Source organism: Oryzias latipes, chromosome 16, assembly GCF_053564925.1.
Source record: "Oryzias latipes strain Hd-rR chromosome 16, Olatipes_Hd-rR_3.1".
Lineage (NCBI taxonomy): Eukaryota > Metazoa > Chordata > Actinopteri > Beloniformes > Adrianichthyidae > Oryzias > Oryzias latipes.
Window position 1 is genome coordinate 3,430,569 of NC_136252.1, and position 23,522 is coordinate 3,454,090.

The 23,522-nt window shown below is 41.7% G+C and overlaps 1 protein-coding gene across 1 annotated transcript in view; it reads left to right on the forward strand.

Moving 5' to 3' along the window:
- LOC101159250 (zinc finger protein 236) overlaps positions 1-23,522 on the forward strand; it is a 97,706-nt gene that overhangs the window by 17,086 nt on the left and 57,098 nt on the right. Inside the window, exons 6-10 of the mRNA XM_011473312.4 lie at positions 372-544; positions 13,078-13,200; positions 16,452-16,625; positions 20,438-20,615; positions 22,150-22,422. Of these exons, the coding sequence (XP_011471614.1) occupies positions 372-544; positions 13,078-13,200; positions 16,452-16,625; positions 20,438-20,615; positions 22,150-22,422 (921 nt within the window). The remainder of the gene's footprint in view (positions 1-371; positions 545-13,077; positions 13,201-16,451; positions 16,626-20,437; positions 20,616-22,149; positions 22,423-23,522) is intronic.

The following is a 23,522-nucleotide window of genomic DNA, read 5'->3' on the forward strand; positions in this document are numbered from 1 at the left end:
TGTGTTCGGAATCTCAATCGGCCTTTAAGCTGACAGGTTGAAGATTCGCCTCGGGAAGCGGCGCGCTTGCACGTCACGCCTCCCCGCTCCCCTGACGCACGAGGAAATCAGGATTGTCACGTGATTTCGCTTCAGTTCTCTTTATTTCCCTTGAAGAGACTTCCAAAATGGCTTTTATGGGCATCGAGTGCTGTTAAAGGGGGCTTTGAAATAAGTCCAGATATTTGTTCTGGTGAGAGTTTAGTCTTCCAGGAATGCTGCTGACATTCATGTGTTCACTCATCTCAGTGCCGTGAAGCTTCCACAGACACCACATCCTTCAGCGTCATGATCCTCCGTGCAGATCCTGTCCTGTTCTCATCTCCCATCAGGCGAGAGACCCTACAAGTGCTCGCACTGCGGCAAAGCGTTCAACCAGAAGGTGGTGTTGCAGACTCACATGGTGAGGCACACCGGCGAGAAGCCTCACCTCTGCATTTTCTGCCCTGCCTCCTTCTCCCAGAAGGGGAACCTGCACTCCCACGTTCAACGGGTTCATTCCGAGGTAACAGCCACATCCACCACACCATGCCACCTTCATTCCTGGAGCTTTCTCCCTCTGCTCTCTGATTCTGTCTGTCCTTCTGTGCACATGGAAGCAGGAAACGGCACAACACAGATGTGATTATGATGCGGTGTAACATCACTTCCTGTTTGACCGACTTATGGAAGTCAAGAGCAAAAGAGGGGATGAAAGCAAAGCTAGACTCAGCTGGAGGGTTTCTGTACACAACAGTGGGAGGAGAAATCTGAGTTGTGGTGTCAGGGAACTTTTTGTGTACCTGCTCTGCACACACAGTATTGAGTAAGCCCCCTGGCTTCCAGCTTGTTATTTTCTGTGCTTTTTGACAAAGAAAATAAAGCAAAATCGTACGACTTCTTTTTTTTTTTAACTCTGCAAGCCTTTTGCAGCAGCCGCTCTTCAGCAGTCCTCCTGATTTATCCAACCTCATTTAGGCCCAGCCTTGGTCTCTAACAATGATCCTCCAGCTTCAGAAGAAGCACACACACATCTACCTTTGTGATTTCCAAAGGTTTGGCATTTGCGAGCTCTTGTGAATTTGGCAGAGGTGTTTTTTCTGCTGTAGGTGATCAGTTCCAAGCCTGTGGTTGGTCTTTGAGCTGCTGGGTTTCCTGTGAGCTGGCACACTATGGACCATGGTGCCCACAGGACATAAACGCATTCTCAATATTTATTATGCGTCTGTGCACCAAAGCACCAGCTCTTTTGTTTCCCCTGCAAACTGACAGTCTACAATGTTTGCCAAGTGATACACCTGTGGAAGCAATGCAGAGATTTGGAATGGCTGTGCTAACAAACACACACCTCCGTTGTGTTGCTTCCTTGTTCCTGTGGTCATTGTGCCTTTGTGAAAGCAGAGGGCTGGCACCAGTTTTCTCTTTATCCCCTCAAGCCAAGGCTCTCTGGATTTCTGCACCCAGAAGAATTCACTTGTATCAGACTAGATCTGGATGGATTTTTTGGAGGAAACGGCCGCAGTTATCTTCTGCAATGAAGATTATTTTATGTTTTCAAAGTAAAATGTACCTTTGTAAAAAGTTTGTTATAGACTTACAAACTTAAGAAAGAAAGGCAGTGATCAGCGCTCACAGCGAGAAGCGATACCATCGTCCATCGTGATGGGTGACTGACATCCCGATGGAGAGACACCATCGTGATGCCACGCCCCCGCCACGCTGCGAGTCGACACCATAAGACGCGGTTACATGTGAAAAATATCTTGACCGGATCAACGGTCGGATTAGAATCCAACAGTGTACATGGTTCCAGAAAAATGTTTTCAGAATATAACAATCGTTCACATGGGTCACACTTTCGGTCGGAATAAATCATTCGCACAAGCGCAGTAGGGTTCAAAAAACCGGAAGTGGATATCAGTTCCGCCGAGCGGCTATTTTTTTCTCAAACTTTATTGAACGTAACAATTCAATACAAAACAATGTTGCCGAGCGGCTTTATACATTGATATGTCAGCTTGGTAATATACAAGACGATCTTCTAAACGTGCTTTTAATAATGTTACGATTATTATGAAACGCCTGTTCGCTCATCGTTTTATTTTTAATCCGTGTGGTCAGTGCTTTTTCTGTTGAAAAACGGAGCCGGAAAGAAGCCAGAATTAGCAGTATGCTAACACGGGCTAACAACATTAGCTGTGGGTCGTGCTGCACGTAAACATGTGGGAATAACATCAGCCTTTATTTATTCGGGACACGACTCGAAACACAAATCCACGTGATTGTTTGAATGTTTTCTAAGGACTGAGCGGCCTTTCTGCTTTGAACCTTACACCGCCCCAAAGTGCTGTGTGTGTGCTCACGCTCCTCTGCTCAGACACACACTTTTAGACCCGGTTCTGAGTTCGGTAGCCCGTTCCCCCAGAGCTGCGGAACGGATCGCAGTTCTAAATCTCCCACATACTACCGCTCATGTAACAAAGCACCCCCCCCCCCCCCCTCCACTCAAACACAAAGCTGTAAGTCCGCGCTCCGCCGGTCCACTTCAGTAGTGAAGTGCGGGAGCGGACCACTTCTTTTCTAGTTTGTTTGTTACTTTTTTTGTTAAAGTCACTTCCCTCAGTTTATACTGGATAATCGCGGATGAGTCATTAGTTGGGAAATAAAATAAATAAAGTAATAAAGTAAAATAACGAATAGCAATTATATAAGACCGAAATATTAAAAATAGCGCCCCCCCCCCGACGATATCATCGTCTATCCCGATGGTTGACAGCAAACATCGTCAACTGCCAATTTAGGGGACATCGCCCAACCCTAGTAGCCAGGTTAGACTCTGGTAACCCCATGACGCCGAAAGCGGGTTAAGAGAAGAAAATGTCTTTAAAAGTATATGTTTTTCAGTCCAGCCAAGTTTTAGAAGGTTGTGAAAGTTTAATGTTGGCCCCCAAATGAAGTGAAATGAAGTCTGTTTTGGAGTTTAAAGACCCATTCCAATGAAAAAGGTGTTTTTGTTTTTTTCTGATGATGGAGGACATATAGAAAGCAAATCACACTTAAATTTGCACCTCTGTGCATGAGGAGCAGACTAAAATTGTTGTTTTAAAAAGCTTGTTGGTGATGTAGATAATATGCTGAGCAGGTCACTGTTCTGATGCATCCGCTTGTAGATGAATCGATCCATGCACGTTTTTGTTTTCCTCGTCTGACATCTGGATCAAAACCACACGGCCGAATAGCTCCAACTTGGCCCCCCATTTTTGCGGCACCGCTAATGTTAGGTTGGGGGTGTGAGGGGCTGGAAGCTGGCAGGAGAGAGTGTAAACAAAGGGCTCATGGGAGATGAGCGGAGCCTTACTTCTGCACCAACTGTCCCGCCCACAACTCAGAGGAATTTCTAATGAATTATTGCTGCTCTGCGGAAACTATGTCCTGGAGGTCTTTGGATTTTGGCTAAAATCGGGCAAAATCATAACCAAAAGACCCATGGGAGCATTTTGAAAATGGATTTATAGGTGATCAGAGTGGGACTTTAAAGAGTTTCACAAGGAAATGATTTGCTGTTGAGGTCCAACCTTCGAGATCTTCAGACACAAAGGCATCTTTGTCCTCAGCCGTTGTACCGACGACAAAAACAAAGATGTCTGATCCATGCCAAAGACTGAAACAATGGAACTTTTTGCTCCGTGGACAGAATGTTAACCCAAATGTTTCATTGCTTTTGGAAACAGAGGTTCCATGACAGAATGACAGAAACTCTGAGTAACAGCACAGCAAAACTTCCCAAGGCTTTGATTTGTCCCAAAGTTAGAGCAAAAATCTTCAGGAAAGTGTTGGTAGAAATTCTTGGTACCCACCCGTACTCCCAGAAGCACCAGATCCGGGTTTGAGGACCAGGGTTTACTTAGCTAGCAGCTCAACTAACCTAAACCCCTCAACGGATCTATGGAGGACTGCAAAGAGATAGAGGAGACGCACCAGACCCAGTCTTTAACAACCATCTTATCACAGCTTGATTTGTATTGTTTTTCTTTGTCTGCTCCTCATGGAGCTAAACGGCATATTTTGGAATATCCTGGCATGTCTGTGTCAGTCCAGCGTTCCATCTCATTTTGAGGACGAAATAACCATTCAGTTAAATTTTTGACCACCAGACACTCAATGAGATCACACTGATGTTTATGTGTTCTGTGCTAAAAGCTGCTGATGGATTGAGGTGAGTTAATTATTTCTGGAAGGCCAAACAGTCGGACCATTTTAATAATGAACGCAATTTTTGCAAGTAGGCTTCAGCTCTCCTGCCTGGTGAAATGGCCTGTCCTCAGAACATGCTGCCTTGATTGAAAAATTGCATCCAGGTGTTATTTGTCTCACTGTTCTTGAGCAAATACATACATAGGTCAACTGATGACTGCTAGTCTGTGCTAAAGTTGTTTTCAGGCAACAACAGCTCAGCATGCAAACCTTCAGCTTAGTCTCTGTTTGTCCTGAGGGAAGAATTCCTCTCTGGATGTTCTTCATTCTTACTCTGAAGCAGGGCTCCAGACTGCGACCATTTGGTCGCATTTTGCGACCAAAATTTGAGAGTGTGCGACTGAATTTTACATCCAATCGCACATGTGCTACCAGTAAATTTGCGTCCCCCACCCTCCGGATTTTTTTATATATTAAACGTGGAAGGGGCACGTCAATGATCAATGAAATAATCAATGAGACGCGAGCGCACACGCACGCAGGCAGACACACACACTCGCGCACATACTCATGAAACGCGAGCACGTACACTCTCGCGTGATGCCCGTCTGTGAGGCGGCCACTGCGTGTGAGAAGAAAAGGGAAAGCCAATGTAAGTGGCTAAAATGCGTGGAGGGGGAGGGGCCTAGAGATAATCGAGCACGCGTAAACATCTGTGGGAAGGAAACGGAGACAAATATCATCACAACCTGATATGTTCGTGCGTCTGAGCTATGAGTAAGCGAACTATTGATTCGTTCTTCCGACCTGCGGCTAGTGTACCAGTGACAGAACTACAGCAGGGGTCTCAAACTCGCGGCCCCCGCGGGCTATTTGCGGTCTCCAAGATGATATTTTGCGGCCCCTGCCTTAATATGAAATTTTAATGTTACTGCAGCCCGCCAGTTTTAAGGAATGACACTTTTTCATCGTCATGCACGGAGCTGACCAACCAATCACAGTGGAGTAAATGACTCTTGGGGGATTGACAATGACAGGGCTTGAAAGCAGGAAACCTGACAGCCCCCTCCCTCCCCAGACCACAAGAAGGAGTTCCTTACTTTCCTTTCTAGAACGTATCTATTCGTTTGTAATTTTCTAAATTCATGCAGTCCGTGCTGAACTTTTCTCTGGGTCACACAGACCCAGAGGAAGGTTTAGGTTTTGGTTACGGTTACGGCGGCGCATCAAAGGGTTTATGCACGGCCGTTACGGCAGCACACCGCTCCCGCGGGAGTCGGGTCAGCTGAGGAGAATAAATGTCCCACATGTACATGCATGACAGCTAACGGGGCTTGAACTTTAAACACGTGCGAGCAACAACAAGATTTAGTCTTAGACACACTGAAAACACGTGGGGAAAATGCAACGATAGACGTGTTTGAGATGAACCGGCACCTCGCCTGGATCGTTGGGGACACCAGGCGGGGGGGCTGTGAGATGAAAGCGAATCTGCAGCAAGACTGAAGGAGAACATGAAATTGGAGTTGTCTTTAACATTCAATTTAGTTTTAATATTCCTCTCCCCCTTAGTATGATCTGTGTTATTATATATGTTATGATTATTTTAATGTTTTGTCATGTATGTAGCCTTTTTTAATGAATTGGTATTTTAAATTATTTTAATTAATCACTCCACTACAAAAAACATCAGGACACATGTCCCATAATGCATTGTTTTGTAGTCTGTAGGGCAGCTTTCAGACAGTTCAGTTTCCAGCTGTGTCCGTGTAGGTTTGCCCCTTGCTCCCACCCCTTTTACGCGATATTTTTGTGATGATTGACAGTTGATGTTGGAGCAAAAACAAAAATATATGTCACACACCAGGTGATCTGCGCAGTGTTGAGTTCACCTGGGTGATCTCAAACACGCTTATTGTGCATCTTGGCTGCACTATTTGGTGTCACAAAGATAAATTTCCATCAGTTTTCTTTACTATTTGTACTGTCATGACAGCGATGGTGCTGTCAGTTTACCTTGTTGTTGCATCTTCAAAAGTGCAGAATAAAATGTGACACTGAATTAGAAACAGCACATTGTAATTTCTGCATCTATTATTAAAGTATTTATTATTAATACAGTGGAAATTAGTAGATTTGGTTAGCATGTTGATTTACGGTATGCGGCCCTAAATTTTCTGGTTGTGCCCCTAAAATTTTCAGTCAGGGGCCACTGTGCTCCTAGTGAAAAAAGTTAGTCTGGAGCCCTGTGAAGTCAGCCAGGCTTTCTCATGTGGTTTTGTCATTGCTAACTTAAAATTGTGTAATTTTATCATTTAAAAAAAGCCTTACAATAGTCAACATGTCATCTTTATGTCGAGGACAAAAATGTCTTTTTTCCCCCCAACGATCTTCCAAGTTCTTATGAATAATTATCGCGTTCGAACAAATTAATTATTTAGTTCGCACGGATGAATTATTTCGAGTGAACGGAATATTATCTTGTGGGAAAAAGATAATTTGTGGGAACAAGATGTTATTCTGTGGGAACGAGATACATTTTAGTTTTTTAATGTCAGGACATGGGCTCCGTAGAAGTGAGAAGGATCACCAGGAAATTCAATAAGAGCCACACTACAGAACAAGCCTGGCAGGATGCACCTCTATAGGCCGCATGCCATTATTGGATATTAGACATGGGCAGAAGTGTGTATAATTTAGAAGTCTCAACACAATACAACTGGTTTATGTTGATGTGAAGCCTCTATCTTCTGCAGAGGTATAAAGTCTGAAAGAGAAAGATCTGTTTCACATCCTGAATGTTGTTTTTGTGGCCACATAGAGGATAAGTATATAGGCAAAATAGAAATGTTTGAAAGCCATGGACACTATTAATCCCTGCAAATCTTTGAATTGATTTTAGGATGTGTCACTGAACTCAGCAGTGGTTTTTGAGTTGATGTCTGATTTATTTAGTGTTTACTCTGAACTGGAATTGAGTGGAGTTTTCAGAGTTTTCCTGAAACCTGCAGGTGTGTTCTGCAGTTTAGCTGGTTCTGATTGTTCCTTTGTTCCTGTTATTGTGGACCCTCAGACACCCTGAACCCGCTGCAAAGGCTGTTCATGTCTGCTGTAAAGAGCTGCTTCTGGTGACTTGCACCTGCACAACCGGAAAGACACTTCAGATTGCTTCATTACTTCAGAATCAGCAGGCGGGATTCATTTTCTTCAGCTCCAACAGTCTCTTCACTCCTCTGCTGAGCAGTAGACTCGGTCAGAGATGTCAGAGGTTTTTACAGTTGGTCTGCTGCTGAAATGTGAAAGTCCAGCTGTAGACTCTTTAAATTCAACATTTTAGCATTTTAGCATCCAGCTGGTCAGACTCTGGAAATGAAGCGGGCAGCACCTTTCTAGTTATCTGAAAACTAACACCCATCTTAAAAATGTCTTCACAAAGACAATTTCTTTTTCAGACGGATGCCAGACAGATGAATAGATGCTTTATTTATCATTGTTATATGTTCGCTGTGGCGACCCCTGATGGGAAAAAGCCGAAAGAGAAACAACATATGTACAAGATGTAAAGTTACAAGTGCACTTGCTTCAGTTCATCAGTGATTCACCCAAAAGAGAGAGAAATCATTAGCATCAAATACATTTTTTAAAGTTTTAAAATAAAGTTATTAATTAGAAAAATCAATAATAAGTAAAGTAAATAATTATTTCAAAGTAATTACAATTAATTAATTTAAAATGACTAAAAGGTGCATTACTCGTTATATTTAAGAAGAAACAAATACAATTAGAAAGTGCAAAAATAGTTAAAACAAGTGCATTAATAATAAATATACTTAAAAAGAGACAGAAAAAACCTTTAGGTTTTCCTGACATACTTGAATTCTTTCGGTTTCACAGTTGAGGTGATTGGATTTCATCTTTGGCTTTTCTACCTCTTCATGCTTTTATCAGACTTTGCCTGGTCTGCATACAAAAGATTTTCTCTGTGTTGAGGAAGTGTTAACTAACTTTAATCATCTTTTCTTGAAAGAACCTTCAAACCTTTTTAGCATATTTCTAAAATGATATCTCATATTTTTGAAAATACAAATCAAGCCCCAATTTCCCCCTTTTTCTTTTGTGTTCTCATCTTTTCATCATCCAAACCACTCTACGTCTCTCATGATTTCTTTTCCACTGCAGTCATCTCCACTCAGTCTCTTCACCCCTCATGAATATAATTACCCAATTCTTATCTGTACTCACACTCCCATTCTTTCTGTCCTTCTCATGCTGACCGTCTTTTTTCACCATTATGTGTTTTTCGTTTCTGAACATTTGGTAGGAAGCCGGTGCTGCAGGCATGATGGCAGGGAATCTCTTTGAGCATCTTTTCCATCAGACTCCTAACACATCACAAAAGAAAAAAAATTACCATCTTCAAAAGGGTCTCCACATTTCTTTAAGCAGAACGGACTGAACAGAAACTGTTCCGTAAACAGAGCAGACTTCATCTGAGAGCGCACAGGTCCTTCAGTGTTTGCTGCTCCGTCTGTGGCGGAGAAAGCATTTCTGTCTGTCTGCTAAGCAAAAACTGCAACTACAGTACAGGTTTCAAGAAAAAACAATGACTACAGTAGAGGGTGCAAGAAAAAACGACTACTGTAGAGGGTACAAGAAAAAACAATTACTACAAGACGGGCTACAAGAAACGACTACAGCAGAGGGTACAAGAAAAAACAACTACAGTATATGGTACAAAAAAAACAACTACTGCAGTACAGGGTACAAGATAAAACAACGACCACAGTATAGGGTACAAGAAAAAACAACTACTACAGTACAGGGTAAAAGATAAAACAACAACTACAGTACGGGGTACAAGAAAAAACAACTACTACAGTACAGGGTACAAGAAAAAACAACTACTACAGTACAGGGTAAAAGATAAAACAACAACTACAGTACAGGGTACAAGAAAAAACAACTACTACAGCACAGGGTAAAAGTTAAAACAACGACTACAGTATAGGGTGCAAGAAAAAACAACAACTACAGTATAGGGTGCAAGAAAAAACAACAACTACAGTATAGGGTACAAGAAAAAACAACAACTACAGTACAGGGTACAAGAAAAAACAACAACTACAGTACAGGGTACAAGAAAAAACAACAACTACAGTACAGGGTACAAGAAAAAACAACTACTACAGTACAGGGTAAAAGATAAAACAACAACTACAGTATAGGGTACAAGAAAAAACAACGGCCACAGTATAGGGGTGCAAGAAAAAACAACAACTGCAGTATATGGTGCAAGAAAAAACAATGGCCACAGTGTAGGGTGCAAGAAAAAACAATGGCCACAGTGTAGGGTGCAAGAAAAAACAACAACTACAGTATAGGGTACAAGAAAAAACAACAACTACAGTATAGGGTACAAGAAAAAACAACAACTACAGTACAGGGTACAAGATAAAACAACAACTACAGTACAGGGTACATGAAAAACAACAACTACAGTACAGGGTACAAGAAAAAACAACAACTACAGTACAGGGTACAAGAAAAAACAACTACTACAGTACAGGGTAAAAGATAAAACAACAACTACAGTATAGGGTACAAGAAAAAACAACGGCCACAGTATAGGGGTGCAAGAAAAAACAACAACTGCAGTATATGGTGCAAGAAAAAACAATGGCCACAGTGTAGGGTGCAAGAAAAAACAATGGCCACAGTGTAGGGTGCAAGAAAAAACAACAACTACAGTATAGGGTACAAGAAAAAACAACAACTACAGTATAGGGTACATGAAAAACAACAACTACAGTACAGGGTACAAGATAAAACAACAACTACAGTACAGGGTACAAGATAAAACAACAACTACAGTACAGGGTACAAGAAAAAACAACTACTACAGTACAGGGTAAAAGATAAAACGACTGCATTATAGGGTACAAGAAAAAACAACGACCATAGTATAGGGTGCAAGAAAAAACAACTACAGTATAGGGTACAAGAAAAAACAACAACAACTACAGTACAGGGTACAAGAAAAAACAACTACTACAGTACAGGGTACAAGAAAAAAACAACAACTACAGTACAGGGTAAAAGATAAAACAACGACTACAGTATAGGGTACAAGAAAAAACAGTGACCACAGTATAGGGTGCAAGAAAAAACAACAACTACAGTATAGAGTACAAGAAAAAACAGTGACCACAGTATAGGGTGCAAGAAAAAACAACAACTACAGTATAGGGTACAAGAAAAAACAACAACTACAGTACAGGGTACAAGAAAAAACAACAACTACAGTACAGGGTACAAGAAAAAACAACAACTACAGTACAGGGTACAAGATAAAACAACAACTACAGTACAGGGTACAAGAAAAAACAACAACTACAGTACAGGGTAAAAGAAAAAACAACTACTACAGTACAGGGTAAAAGATAAAACAACGACTACAGTATAGGGTACAAGAAAAAACAACGACCACAGTATAGGGTGCAAGAAAAAACGACAACTACAGTATAGGGTACAAGAAAAAACAACAACTACAGTACAGGGTACAAGAAAAAACAACAACTACAGTACAGGGTACAAGATAAAACAACTACAGTACAGGGTACAAGAAAAAACAGCCACTACAGTACAGGGTACAAGAAAAAACAGCTACTACAGTACAGGGTACAAGAAAAAACGACTACAGTATAGGGTACAAGAAAAAACAACGACCACAGTATAGGGTGCAAGAAAAAACAACTACAGTATAGGGTACAAGAAAAAACGACTACAGTACAGGGTACAAGAAAAAACGACCACAGTATAGGGTGCAAGAAAAAACAACTACAGTATAGGGTACAAGAAAAAACAACGACCACAGTATAGGGTGCAAGAAAAAACAACTACAGTATAGGGTACAAGAAAAAACAACTACTACAGTACAGGGTACAAGAAAAAACAACAACTACAGTACAGGGTAGTGACCCATCTTTATACCAAGATCCAGGAGAATTCTTGATGCTGATTGGCTGCTGGGTGTGCATTCAAAAAGTGATAACGCTTGCCTAAAAAAGAAGTTCCGGTCACATATCTTAACTGTTCGGTATCACTTCGCTGCTTCTTTAAAACAAACTTTATCTTCATCTTCTTGACAAAAACCAGCGGTTGAGGTGAACTGTCTCTCTGAACTGTTGCTTTATTTAACCCATCGTGACCATCAGCATAGATATCGCTTTCCTTTGCTGCTGCAGTCCAGGTCGGTGCCGACTCAGCAGACAAAGTGGTCTTTACAGTAACAACGCGCCGCATAACCAATAGTCTGTTTTGTGAAAAAAGCGGTCTAAACTGGGAAAAAAAAACAAGAATAAAGTTCTAAAAACTGATTGAATATTTTTGTCTTTGTAAGTGACCATAGTATAAGCGGCATAATGGCCTATGTTGTCTGCATTATCAGAAATTAACGCGCTGCGGTTCAGGCTTCCATGGCGTGCGTTAATTTCTGCTAATGCACACTTCGGCGGTCATTAACCCTCACTTAACCTGCAAACTCACCCCTTTGTTGGAATAATAATCTGCTTTCTTCTGAAACTTTCCTTGGTTATTATTCCTAATACTTAAAACAAATCAGTTTTTATTTTTATTTAAAAGATTATTTTAAAAAAAGTATATCACAGATTTGATATGTAGAAGAATAAACATTTTCAAACTGGTATTGACTAAGTATTTTTTTGTGTTTTCTTTATTCACCATAAGGAGAATTTAATAAAAGTTCAAGTTGCTGATTTCATTTGAACCTCTCTGTTATTTTACAGCAGGAAATTCACATTTTGTAGAAAATAAAGACTTGCAGTTTTGTTATTTTGTGCAATTATTGTCTTAAAGATATGCCTGATAGTGATAAAAACCTCACCGTATTTTACACCATTGAACTGAATTCGGGGGAAAGTGAATCGTTGCATCCCTACTGCATACCAGTATGTTTGTGATGAAAGTGACAAGTTTTTATTATTTACTCTTTTATTAGAAAGCTTAGTTTGAGCCAACTGTAAGGTGTTTCTTTGTTATTCTATTGTTAGCAAATTTAAAAAAGTTTTTATTTTATTTTTGTTTTTAGCTCTTTGTTCTTGTAATACATCAATCATGTATTGAACCGAAACAAAAAAGTGACCCAAAAATTGAAGTTTGAACCGAACCGAGAGGAAAGTGAGTAATTTCATCCCGAGTAAATAATACAAGGAACTCATCAACATAATCTTGTTCAAAGTATAGCAGAAAGAGCCATCAAGTAACCGTTTTCATGACAGAACTCACCTCCGTCATGCCGCTGGAGCCTTTAGGAGTCTCTGGAGGATCTAAAGCTCTTTCTTCTCAGAAAGTTTTCCCTCAGTGGAGCACGTCTTCACTTACAAAGTGAAGCTTAATATTATTTCATTACTGTAACTAGAAAGAGTAGTGTAGCTTTTTTTATTCACAAGGATGTTTTTGTTCATTTTTCTCTTTGAGGCATTCATATTCACCCCAATTTAGTCACAGCAAAGCCTGCTTTCACATCCAAGACAGACCAGGTTGATACATGTAGACCTCGATGGAATTATCTCCACCAATCGCCTTGTTAAATGAAAGAGACAGAAACCAATTTTCAGCATGTGATCTCTCTGCAAAACGTTCTCTTTAATTTTCCAAATCAATTCTGCACAAACATGCGCCCTAAGATAATTAATGGCTCTTGGATAAGGGCCGAAACCATCTTTTCTTTCCGCTTCTGTGACGTATGCATCGCCAAAAGGCTGCAATAGCAATTCATTCATTTGAAAAAGCAGCAAGTATGTCTTCCATGCATGAGTAATGTTATGTGCTTGTCTTCTCTCCCAGAGCAAAGGGGTGCCTCTCTTCCCGTGCATGGACTGTAGCTGTGTGTTCAAGAAGCTGGGGAGTCTGAATGCCCACATCAGCAAGATGCACATCTCTGTCATCGACGTTCCCTCTGGTGCTTCAGTAAGGAAAACACACATTTTCATTCTGGATGAGCTTCAAAAGTGGCCAAAACTGTATAGTTCTTCTAAAACATGGATCACTAAAAAACCTGAAAAGCACAGGACTCAGGCAACCCTGATGGTGCTTTTAACTCTTGCTCTTTTGTCAGATGTTATTTCTCTGTCTTAAAAAAATGCAATTTCATCGTTAAACACTATATATCCATTTAAATTATGTCTGATTCACCTATCTCATTAGCATTAGCATGATTAAAGCTCATTGTTTAGAACTTGTCCATGTCTTCTGCCCTGTAGTTCCATCTAGAGCTATGACGGTGTTGGATTTTTGATCAGCACTGTGATGAACCAGCAGGGAGCACGGTGTCGAGGTCAACCACAGCCCCCAAGCCCCCCCCCCCCCCCCCCCCCCCCCCCGAAAAAAACAAACAAACAAACAAAAAAAAAAAAACACAAAGTCCCCGGCCGCATCGCACAAATGAATACAATTACTACACATTATTCTTTATTAACAAATAACAGTAGCAACTAACTACTAACTATCTAACTACAGTAAACCCTTGTTTTTCGCGGGGGTTACCTTCCAAAAAGAACCCGTGATAGGCAAAATCTGTGAAGTAGAAACCTTTATTTATTTTTTTTACAATTATTATACAATTAGATACTCTATCATACATTGAAAAGGAAGAACAAACCATTTTACAGACTCAAGCATTTGTTTAACAAATAAAAGTACTTTAGAAATGTTTTTTTCAACAAATAACTTCTGGACTGTACTGTCAAATAATAATTTTAATCATCAATGTGAACAGAAGACTTCAAATTGCGGAGATTAGCCCCGCCCACCGCGACCCGAGTAATTGGATTAAACGGGAGAAAATTTAAAATTGATTATGAAAAAAATACAAAGTACAGTGGGACAAATAGTGACTCAGGTGTATTTCACTGCTCTTCAGACTGAGCCGCTGCATCCTGACTCCACTCTGCAGTGTTTTCTCCTGTTAAAGCCCGCGGTGCAGCTTTAATCAGACAGTGATTGGCAGTTAATGTCGCTCTGTTTCTATGGGTTTTAGAGAAACTCGAAATTCCTATAGAATTTGCACGTACGTATATTAAATTTGGCAAGCTGTTCTACGTACGTGTACATATTAAACTGCAACGTTATTGACGCACAGGTAGAGAAGAAGCAGAGGGACATTTTAGCCAATCAGAATGCAGAACGCAATGCACGATGCAAATCCGTGAAGTAGTGAAACCGTGAAAAGTAAACCGCGTTATAGCGAGGGATCACTGTAATGGACTAACTATATAGGTGCTGTAGAATGAATATGTGTGTGTGTCAGCGCACTGCGTGTGTAGAAGGAGCACACACGTGTGTAGGGGGGTCTTGTTGATTCTTCTGCAGTGGACCCCTCTCTAGCTGCACGCGAGTTTCACCTGTGCTCTCTGGTACAGACATCTTCTCAGAATATTATATATTGTCCAGGAATAAACAGACTGCAGACACTTGTCAACTTTCCGGTAGCCATGAACCCCGACACCCATGAAGAACGCGGTGCAGGAGGCTCCGCCTTTGTTTATACAGACACGTAACTTTGCACTGCACAAAATAGTTCCCAAACAAAACACGTGGGGTATTCATTGAAATCTAACGGTGAACGTTCATGTTTGGTGTTACGGAGTGAAGGAGAACAGCGATAAACCCCCCAACACAAAATCCTCCGGTGGGCAGCCGTGTCGCGCACTTAAAAACGCACACAGCTTGTAATGGAAATGAATACAATGGAAATGAATCATTAGAACGCAGTGAATTTGTCGTATTTCCTCGAGACGGAAACTTCTGTTGTAGAATGAGGATGTGTGTGTGCTGCTGAAACTGCACGTGTGTGTGTGTGTGTGTAAGAAGAGAGAGCGCGTGCAGCATAGAGGGTGTGAGAGATGCCGTGCAGGGAGTGAAGGAGAACAGTAATAAAAGGTTTCCCCCAGAAACCTTTGAAGTCTGAACACAGGACTAGCAGAAAAAGTAAATTATCAGCAAAGATGAATGTGTTTGATGTGTTTATTATTGTTCCAATCACGCACCATATGCAGAACTTTAAAAAAAAAAAGAAAAAAAAGTGGGGTGATGCGGTTATCGTCACACTCCTAGTTCCATCATCATTCCACTAGGGGCGGTAGAAGGGCTTTTCCTACTCATTTCAAAATGGCTGCTTCCAGACAAATCTCAAAACACTTTTGGAGGGAAAATGTTGCTAATTTTCAAAGGTTCATGATGAGAATAACTCCTCTATTGTTATTCATTTTTAAATGACTCCTTTCTATATTAAAATTATTCTTATTCTGTTTATAATTAAATCTTTATACTACAGTTACACTACATTGAAAATGTGTGGATCAAATTTGAGACAGTGGGTAAATAAGGGGCTCTTTTTCCTGAACACAAATCAATATTTTTTCGTCTTCAACTAACATAGTTGCGAGTAAAAACTTACCAAATCACCTAAATGAATTGTAGTTGATACTGTTTATATCTCACAAAAAATAACAATTGAATTCCTGGAGGATTTCATCAAAGGGTTTAAAACGCATCTTAATTCCAATAGATTTGTATTTTGTGTCTGTTTTGGATGCAGTGGGATTTGCAGGGTAAAAAATGCCTCTCACAGTGTGGAACAGCACATTTATAGTTTGCGTCTGTGTTTCTGTTGTTGTCTTTTTTATTTATGTGTCAGACTTTGATTTCTTCATGGTGCCCTGCCATTTTCTGCAGGACAATTATGCTGCCAGGGCCAAAAAGGAACAAAAAGTGTTTTAGTTCGACCCTCGATGTTGCCTTTGGCATTTCACAGCTTCAAACCCGCCGCTGCCAAAACCTCATTGAACCGCCATCAGACGCTCGAGCACCTGGGACACACCACCTCTGTTTGAATCCCTTTTCCTTCTCGTGACCTCTGTCATGTGTTCATATTCTCTGGTAATCAGAATGATAATGAAGTCTTTATTTCATGTTCTCAATGTACAATAGTTTACCATAACACAGATGGATTCATGCTTTAGGGCTGTCTGCCTGGCCTCACTTTTCCACCGCGCCTCAAAGGGGTTTTCAGACTTTGACATTTAGTGAGACCCCGTCCTCGGCTCATTTTATGCTCTGCAGAGCCTCTAATAGAAGTTAGTCAGTCTTCACAGTCCTGTGCTCATTTTGCCCTTTGCCTCCCGCTCATCTTCTCTTTCTGCTTCTTCATTCCACTATAGGAGACAGAGACCGCGGGTCAGGCGGCGGGAGGTTCTGAGGGCGGTGAGGCGGTGACAGACGTTATCCAGCAGCTTTTGGAGCTGTCAGAACAAGTCAGTGGGGAGACGGCTCAGCCTCAGCCTCCAGAGCCAGCTATCACCATGGAAACCGCCATCAACCAGGATATCCTGCAGGCAAGTTAAATGAATAAATGAAAGCCTTTAAAGTAGAACAATCTAAACGTGGACAAATGTCGATGCACTACTGTCAGAAGAAGGATTCACTGATGTCAGTGAAATCACTTTTTTTCCTATAGCTTCAATTGAAATTAGACCAGAGCTTATAGAAGGACCCCTCCTGATAGGTCCTTAAAAAGAAAAGTCATCTTATTTTTGAGATGGTTGCTGTGAGCCTTCTCATTAATAATTATAACAATAAATCTACTTCTTACCAAAGCTTTTCCTTTTCCAGTAAAGCCTCAATCACAACTGTCCTTACGGATGGATTTGAATTGTCTGCTGGTTAAAGTGATCAAACCTGTACGGGACACGCAGATGGCCTGAATGAAATTTTAAGATCCTAGAGCGCTCGAGGAGTGGAAATGCTCATTTTTTTGTATGGGCATGCTGCAAGTGACAGGTCGTGGCACACACTTATACAACATGTACCGGTAAGTGTGAAGAGACACAGGCCGGTCGTTCGGTTTTGTCAACCCCCTGAAACCTGTGCACTGCACCACAGCCCCATGGCCCATTAGTGCACTTGGAGTGATAAACCTGCCCACCTTGCACGTCAACTGCGCGCTCTGAGCTTGCAGCCTGACTGTTGGCTAATAGGAAACTAGACAATCAGATTTGAGTTATTAAGATGTGACCGCACCTCTCTACAACCCTCCACTGGTCTGGACCACCCAAAACCCCCAGTGGGTGGTGGGAAGACAGCAGCGCAATAATTGACTGATAGGACGGGTCTCCAAGGTCCCCAAATCGTCTGATCAGTCGATTTCAGACTGCCACCCCCCTTGCCCCCGTGCTGCCCCCCTACAGCCACCGTCCAATTGCTGGAATCATTATTTTTATTTACCCCCGGGTGGCCGACGGCCTGTGTCACTTGATATGGATGGCCACCGTCTGGAGACATTTACGTATCGTCCGATCAGAGCTGCTGCCCACCGGCAATCTGGCGGCCCCCACCGTGTGGCTGACTAGCTGTCATCCCACCTGACTGACTGACACCTGACCGCCGCCATCTACAGTCATCGCCAAACGTTTTGAGAACGACACAAATGTTACTTTTCACAAAGTTTGCTGCTAAACTGCTTGTAAATCTTTGTTTCTGTGATGTAGTGTTCGGCAGTGGAGCCGCCACCAGTGTGTGTCTGTAAAGCGCTTTGGGCCTTCGAGGAACGTAGAAAAGCGCTTTATAAGTATACGCCATTTCCCATTTACCATGTAATGAAAGATAATTAAAAGCAGCCAATCAGCCTGACAGAATGATCCTGTGTTGAGTTAACAGACGATGACTGCAATGATCTCAGCAGGTCCTTTAAGGACAGCAATGCCATGCAGTGGAAGGTTTTTTTTCAGGATTAAGTTATTTTTCATGGCAAAAGAGGACTATGCAATTCATCTGATCACTCTTCATAACTTTCTGGAGTTTATGCAGATTGCTATTAGGAAAAATTAAGCAGCAACTTTTCCAATTTCCAATATTTATGTAATTTTCAAAACCTTTTACCACGACTCTATTTTCATGACCACACCAAAGATTTTCAAAATTTTAGGCATGAAATCTTGAAGATTCTGCCGCTGCCTCCCCATCGCGTGGTGGCAGTTCCATTTGTGACTGTAGAATAACTTGTTGCCTCATTTTGCCCACACCTGCTCATGAATAGATGTGCAAAGGACTCCCTTATACGTTAACAAAGCTTCCAGATATACCCGTGTGTGTGTGTGTGTGTGTGTGTGTTATATGGTATAAAGATGAAATGGATGGAAAAATGGCATCAGTATGCAAACAAACCATTCAGAAACAGGCAAAGGGATTTGAAAGAGAGTGAAACTGTTTTTGCATCTCAGCCTCTGAAAATATGTTAGCTTGATATCAAACTGTTTCCTTTAGTGAAGCACATTTGCATGGCAGGATTTCCTACTGAAATGCAGATGTGCATTCTGGGTAAAGGAGTTATACCCCTATGAAAGGGGCCAAAATCCCCTGTGGGGCTCAATGTATACGTCAAAATCCACTATAGACACCAAAACACTCATGTCGGGGATCTTCAATGGAAGTTTTGAAATAATTATGGGATGGCCACAGGACCTTGGCTCAGGAAAATATAAAATTTGGTGATATTCACATTTTCCTAAAAAATGGGAAAAGAAAAACTTTTGTTTGAATGATCTTCACAAGATTTCACACACGCACACACACCCCCACAGGCACGCACACACACGCACACACATGCACACTGGCACGCACGCACACACACGCACACACACACACGCACACACATGCACACACACACCACATGGCTAAGTCTACAATGATAACCCAAATTTGTTAACCTTTGACCTCGGGAAGAGACAGCCATCTTGAATTACGGTAACACAAATATCACATTTAGTACCTCGTACAAATGTAATCTCCTCCTAGGGATGTTGATCTTTTGGCTTATAACTCTCCAAACAACCCTGGGAAGCTAGTCAGGAAAAAATGTTGGTTTTAAAGTTTTTAGATTTGAAATGGCGTTAGCTTGGCAAGCTTCTAAAAGTGGTGGTTTCCTTTTGCTCAAACATATTTCTGGAATATTTTGAAAATTGAATACATGAATCCCTGACTCAAGCTGAATGAAATGATGAAATGAAATGAAATGACCATGTTAGGAATGTGGGCGTGCTTAACAAAATACCGCCGTTGCCAAGGAAATCCAAAAGTTGACTTTAGCAGATTCTTCCAAAAATTACAAAGACATGTTCGTCACACTCAGGTGACCAAAAACGGAAATAGTTGCTATGGAGATAAAACCAACAAAAAGGCTGCCACTTTTTTTTACATCAGTTTGTCATGTGCAACTCTGACCGGGGTGGCGGGGGCGTAGAGCAGCCGCTCAGGTGTTGAGGACAGGTCAAAGAGTGGGCAGCGAGGGCGGGGCCACACAACGCCGCTCGCCACTTTAAAAAAATGTTTACAGTTTGCTGACATTTTATTTACTCTACTTAAAATCCCACATACATGAACAGTAATGTTAACACGCAATATGAATCATGTTGTTCATGGAGATTTTACAGTACAATTTGATGCTTGTGTAGCTTAAGCATTGGTCATAAAAACCTGATGGTCTGAATTGTTCTGCAAAGGACCTTGAAAGCTTTTAGCTCTTGTTCTTGGACGTAGATCATGGAGAGGATGAGGGTTGTCCTTCATCCGTGGAGCTGCTGGCTGCTTAAGTGGTGGAAGTTGCAGAGCTGTCGTGGACCCTCACAAAGTGGTCTTCATGCTTTGCACTCTGTGTGGTTTAAATCTTATTGCACCCTGTCAGAAGGGCACTTCAACCGCAGCAAGACCACTTGGGGTGTGAGGTGTGTGAAGGCTGCCATTACCATCAGTTTAAACTAGACATGGCTGTGATTACTGCAGCTGTCTTTGCTTTGTAGATGTTTTTTTATATGATGTTCGTTGTCCTCTTGACCTTTGCTTTTTTTCTCGGAAAACCATTTTCACCACCATTCTTCCTTGCATTTACATTTGGGGACTTTTTCAGTAATCTGCTTGGTTTTGTTTAATTGATGCACAAACTAATCATTTGAAACATGTGTAACACACAGAGATTCCCTGAGACAAACACACATAATTATAGTCAAATGAACATTCTTGTGGTTTGGCTTTTTCATTGCTAAATGTTCATGAAAATCTAAGATTCAGGTTTTCATATCTGTCACAGGAAGCTGCATTGACTTGTTTAATTTGGTGTCCTTTTCAAGCATTGATGATGGTTGTTTTTGTGCAGCAAGCTCTGGAGAACAGCGGCCTCAGCGTGGTCCCTCCTCAGAGTGACGCCGCGTCCAGAGAGCCGCAGAGCCAGAGCTCAGAAAACTCTGCTGCCGAAGTCGAGAAGGTGCAAAGTTCAGACAAACCAGCCAGAGAGAAGAGGAGGAGCATCTTCAAAAAGCCCATTCAAATGCCAGGTATACAGGGAGTGTATGAATTTAGAAATGGTCTTTAGTTTCCACTTCACTGTTTACTTTTTTCTTTAAATGGCAGATCAAACTAATGGTGTGTCTGAGCTCTCCACAACTAGAAAAAACCTAAAGGAAACTTATTGGTGATGATAACTATCCAACATTCCAGATCATTCAACTAAGGCCAATCTAATAATAAGTGACCTACAGATCACTCCAGACGGCGTTTGGTGTAAATCCCATTTGGATCATACAAAGAATAACCCTAGAGAGGAGGATCTCCCAATGGAAGACCAGGAAGAAAGCTTCAGCAAAACCAGAGTCAGGCAGGGTTAGGGTGAGGGTTAACCCATCTGCCATGATGAGAATGATGAGAAAATGATGAGGAAACAACACCGGAAGGCCTGTGATAAGATACGTTAGTAACTGTAAACAGAGAACAGGATCGAGATGGAAAAACTCACTATAATACATGCTATTGTAAAAGATTTGAATGACGGCAGCACTGAGAGGCCGAGAAAGAGATGGACAAATGCACAAAGGTTTGAACGTGTGTTAGAAGACAAGAGGTCAACAGGTTACCAATGTCACATAGACAAATAGATTTTTGGAAACAAACAAACTAAAAACTCGAGTGTCAAAGACCCACCCCGATCATCTTTTGATCTGTTGGAAAGTGATCTTTGAATTATAATAATGCTGCTTTAGACAAAGTCCAAAAACCTGAGTGTCATTTCCTAGAGTTTCTGCAGAGCGGCAGGAATTCATAAGTCTGCCCCACTTCCCGTCACCAATCTGTTTACACGCTATCCTGCTAGCTTACAGCCCCTTACAACCCCAACCGAACATTACCATTGCAAAAGGAAATGGTGAGCAATAGTGGAGCTATCCAGTCCTACACTTTAGATCCAGATTCCAGCTCAGACGAAGAAAACAAAGACGTCTGCAAGAGGATGTGTCAGAATGGAGCGGTGCAGGGAGCTTGTTGCCCACCCAGCGTTTTTCCTTTATTAAAAAATCTAACAGAACTTTCTCTATCTGCTCTTCATTCACAACATTTTGAATAAAGCAATACTCTATTTTAAGGTCAATATTGTTTAGATATGTCCTCCATCATCAGGAAAGGACCACAAGAACATGATAAAAACACCAAAGTCACATTTTTCATTGGAGTGGTCTTTAAGCCTGCTCCCTTACAGACGGAGGAAAGAAAGAAAGAGAAAGACGGTTAAATGAACAACAAGCAAGGGATTTCCTCTTTGCAAATAAGCAATTCAGTTTACGTCCTAACTCAGTACTACCTCAAGGATAACCCACTGGAACCACTGTGGGTGTGGGAGTGCAGGTGAGCTCAAAGTCAATACGTCAATGAGAAAAGACTGGAAGGAAGGCTTTACCTGAAAGCAAAGTTTCAAGTCGGGCCTTGAAGATAGAGATGGTATCTGCTTCCTGAAATAGTTGCTTGATTCCCCAAAAGAGGATCCTGGGAGTTGACCGCTCTGCCCACCTGTGCCCCCCCCCATGTATTTTTACTGTGCAGGCTCCATCAGGGAGGAGGACGGCGTCCGCTGGCACGGCTGTCCATATTGCTCCAAGGAATTCAAGAAGCCCAGTGACCTTGTGCGCCACATCCGCATCCACACCCACGAGAAGCCTTTCAAGTGCAAGCAGTGCTTTCGAGCTTTCGCCGTGAAGAGCACGCTCACAGCACACATGAAAACACACACGGGCATCAAGGCCTTTGAGTGCCAGTGCTGTCTGAAGTGCTTCTCCACATCTGGCAGCATGAAAGTGCACATGCGGCTGCATACCGGTGAGAAGCAGATCCTTTCTTTTTACACCTGTGCTAAAAGTTTTCACATTTTTTGATGTAATTGCCTCCCTCTCACGCTCATCCTACCGCACTCTGCATCAGTTAGAGAGTTTGGGCTGCAGGTATTATGTTGCTGCGTTGGGGATCAGCCATATGGTGTGTGACGGTATTGATGGTTCTGGATGTATGGAAATGCAGCGCCTGTGGAGTTGCCGCCTTCATTTGCATATCTGTGTTTGACGGTGATGCACTTCATTTCCCCCCTGAGGGATGTAGCCATGCACTTAAACCCAAAAACGCGTCTTCACTGCTACAACAAACAACAATCGCAGAGTGACATACACATCATTGTCATTCAGTGGGAATGCCTAACGGTAATGCAGCCTGTGTTGAAAATCATTTAGCATATGCTTCAGCTTCAAAATCCAGGCTGTAGCTCTTTGCAAATGCTGGTAATAAAAACTGATTAAAACCACATAGCACCAGTTTGATTATGATGTGCATCTGTGCTTTAGTGTTTGTGTCCATTTACTGGCTAATGGCTCTGTCTTTTCCAGGACTTCCTGTCATTTAATATCAGCTTTTGATGTATCTCAGCCGCAGTTCTGACTGCTCTCTGCTTCTACAAGTATCTGTCTGTTGATAACTCAACCTTTCTGGAAGATTATCTCATCTGCTGGTTCATTTTTTAAATGTTCAAATGTGGCCATGGGTCAAGCCTCGGGATTTCATACTTGTGTTTTTAGTTTACCGCTGGAGTGTAAGGATTCATTTGAACACAGTTTGACTCCTATCATATTTGTGGTTGCTGATACGATTCATTGTTCATGTTGAACGATCCGATTCTCTGAGCTAAAGTGGATCCAGATCATCTTGATCCAGAACTTCCAGCAGAGAGACTCAGACAGAAATTCTAGTGAAGTTATCCAGATTCTTGGATTTCTTCCAGATCATCAAATCTAAATGAAATCTGTGTCCAAACAAACAAGTAAACTAGAATGAATGTCAAATCCATTCACATGTTAGTTTCCTAAAGTTCACCACTGTTGTTTTTCCACATCCAAAGAAGCCAGTCAATCCCTCCCTGTCGTGTCTCCTGG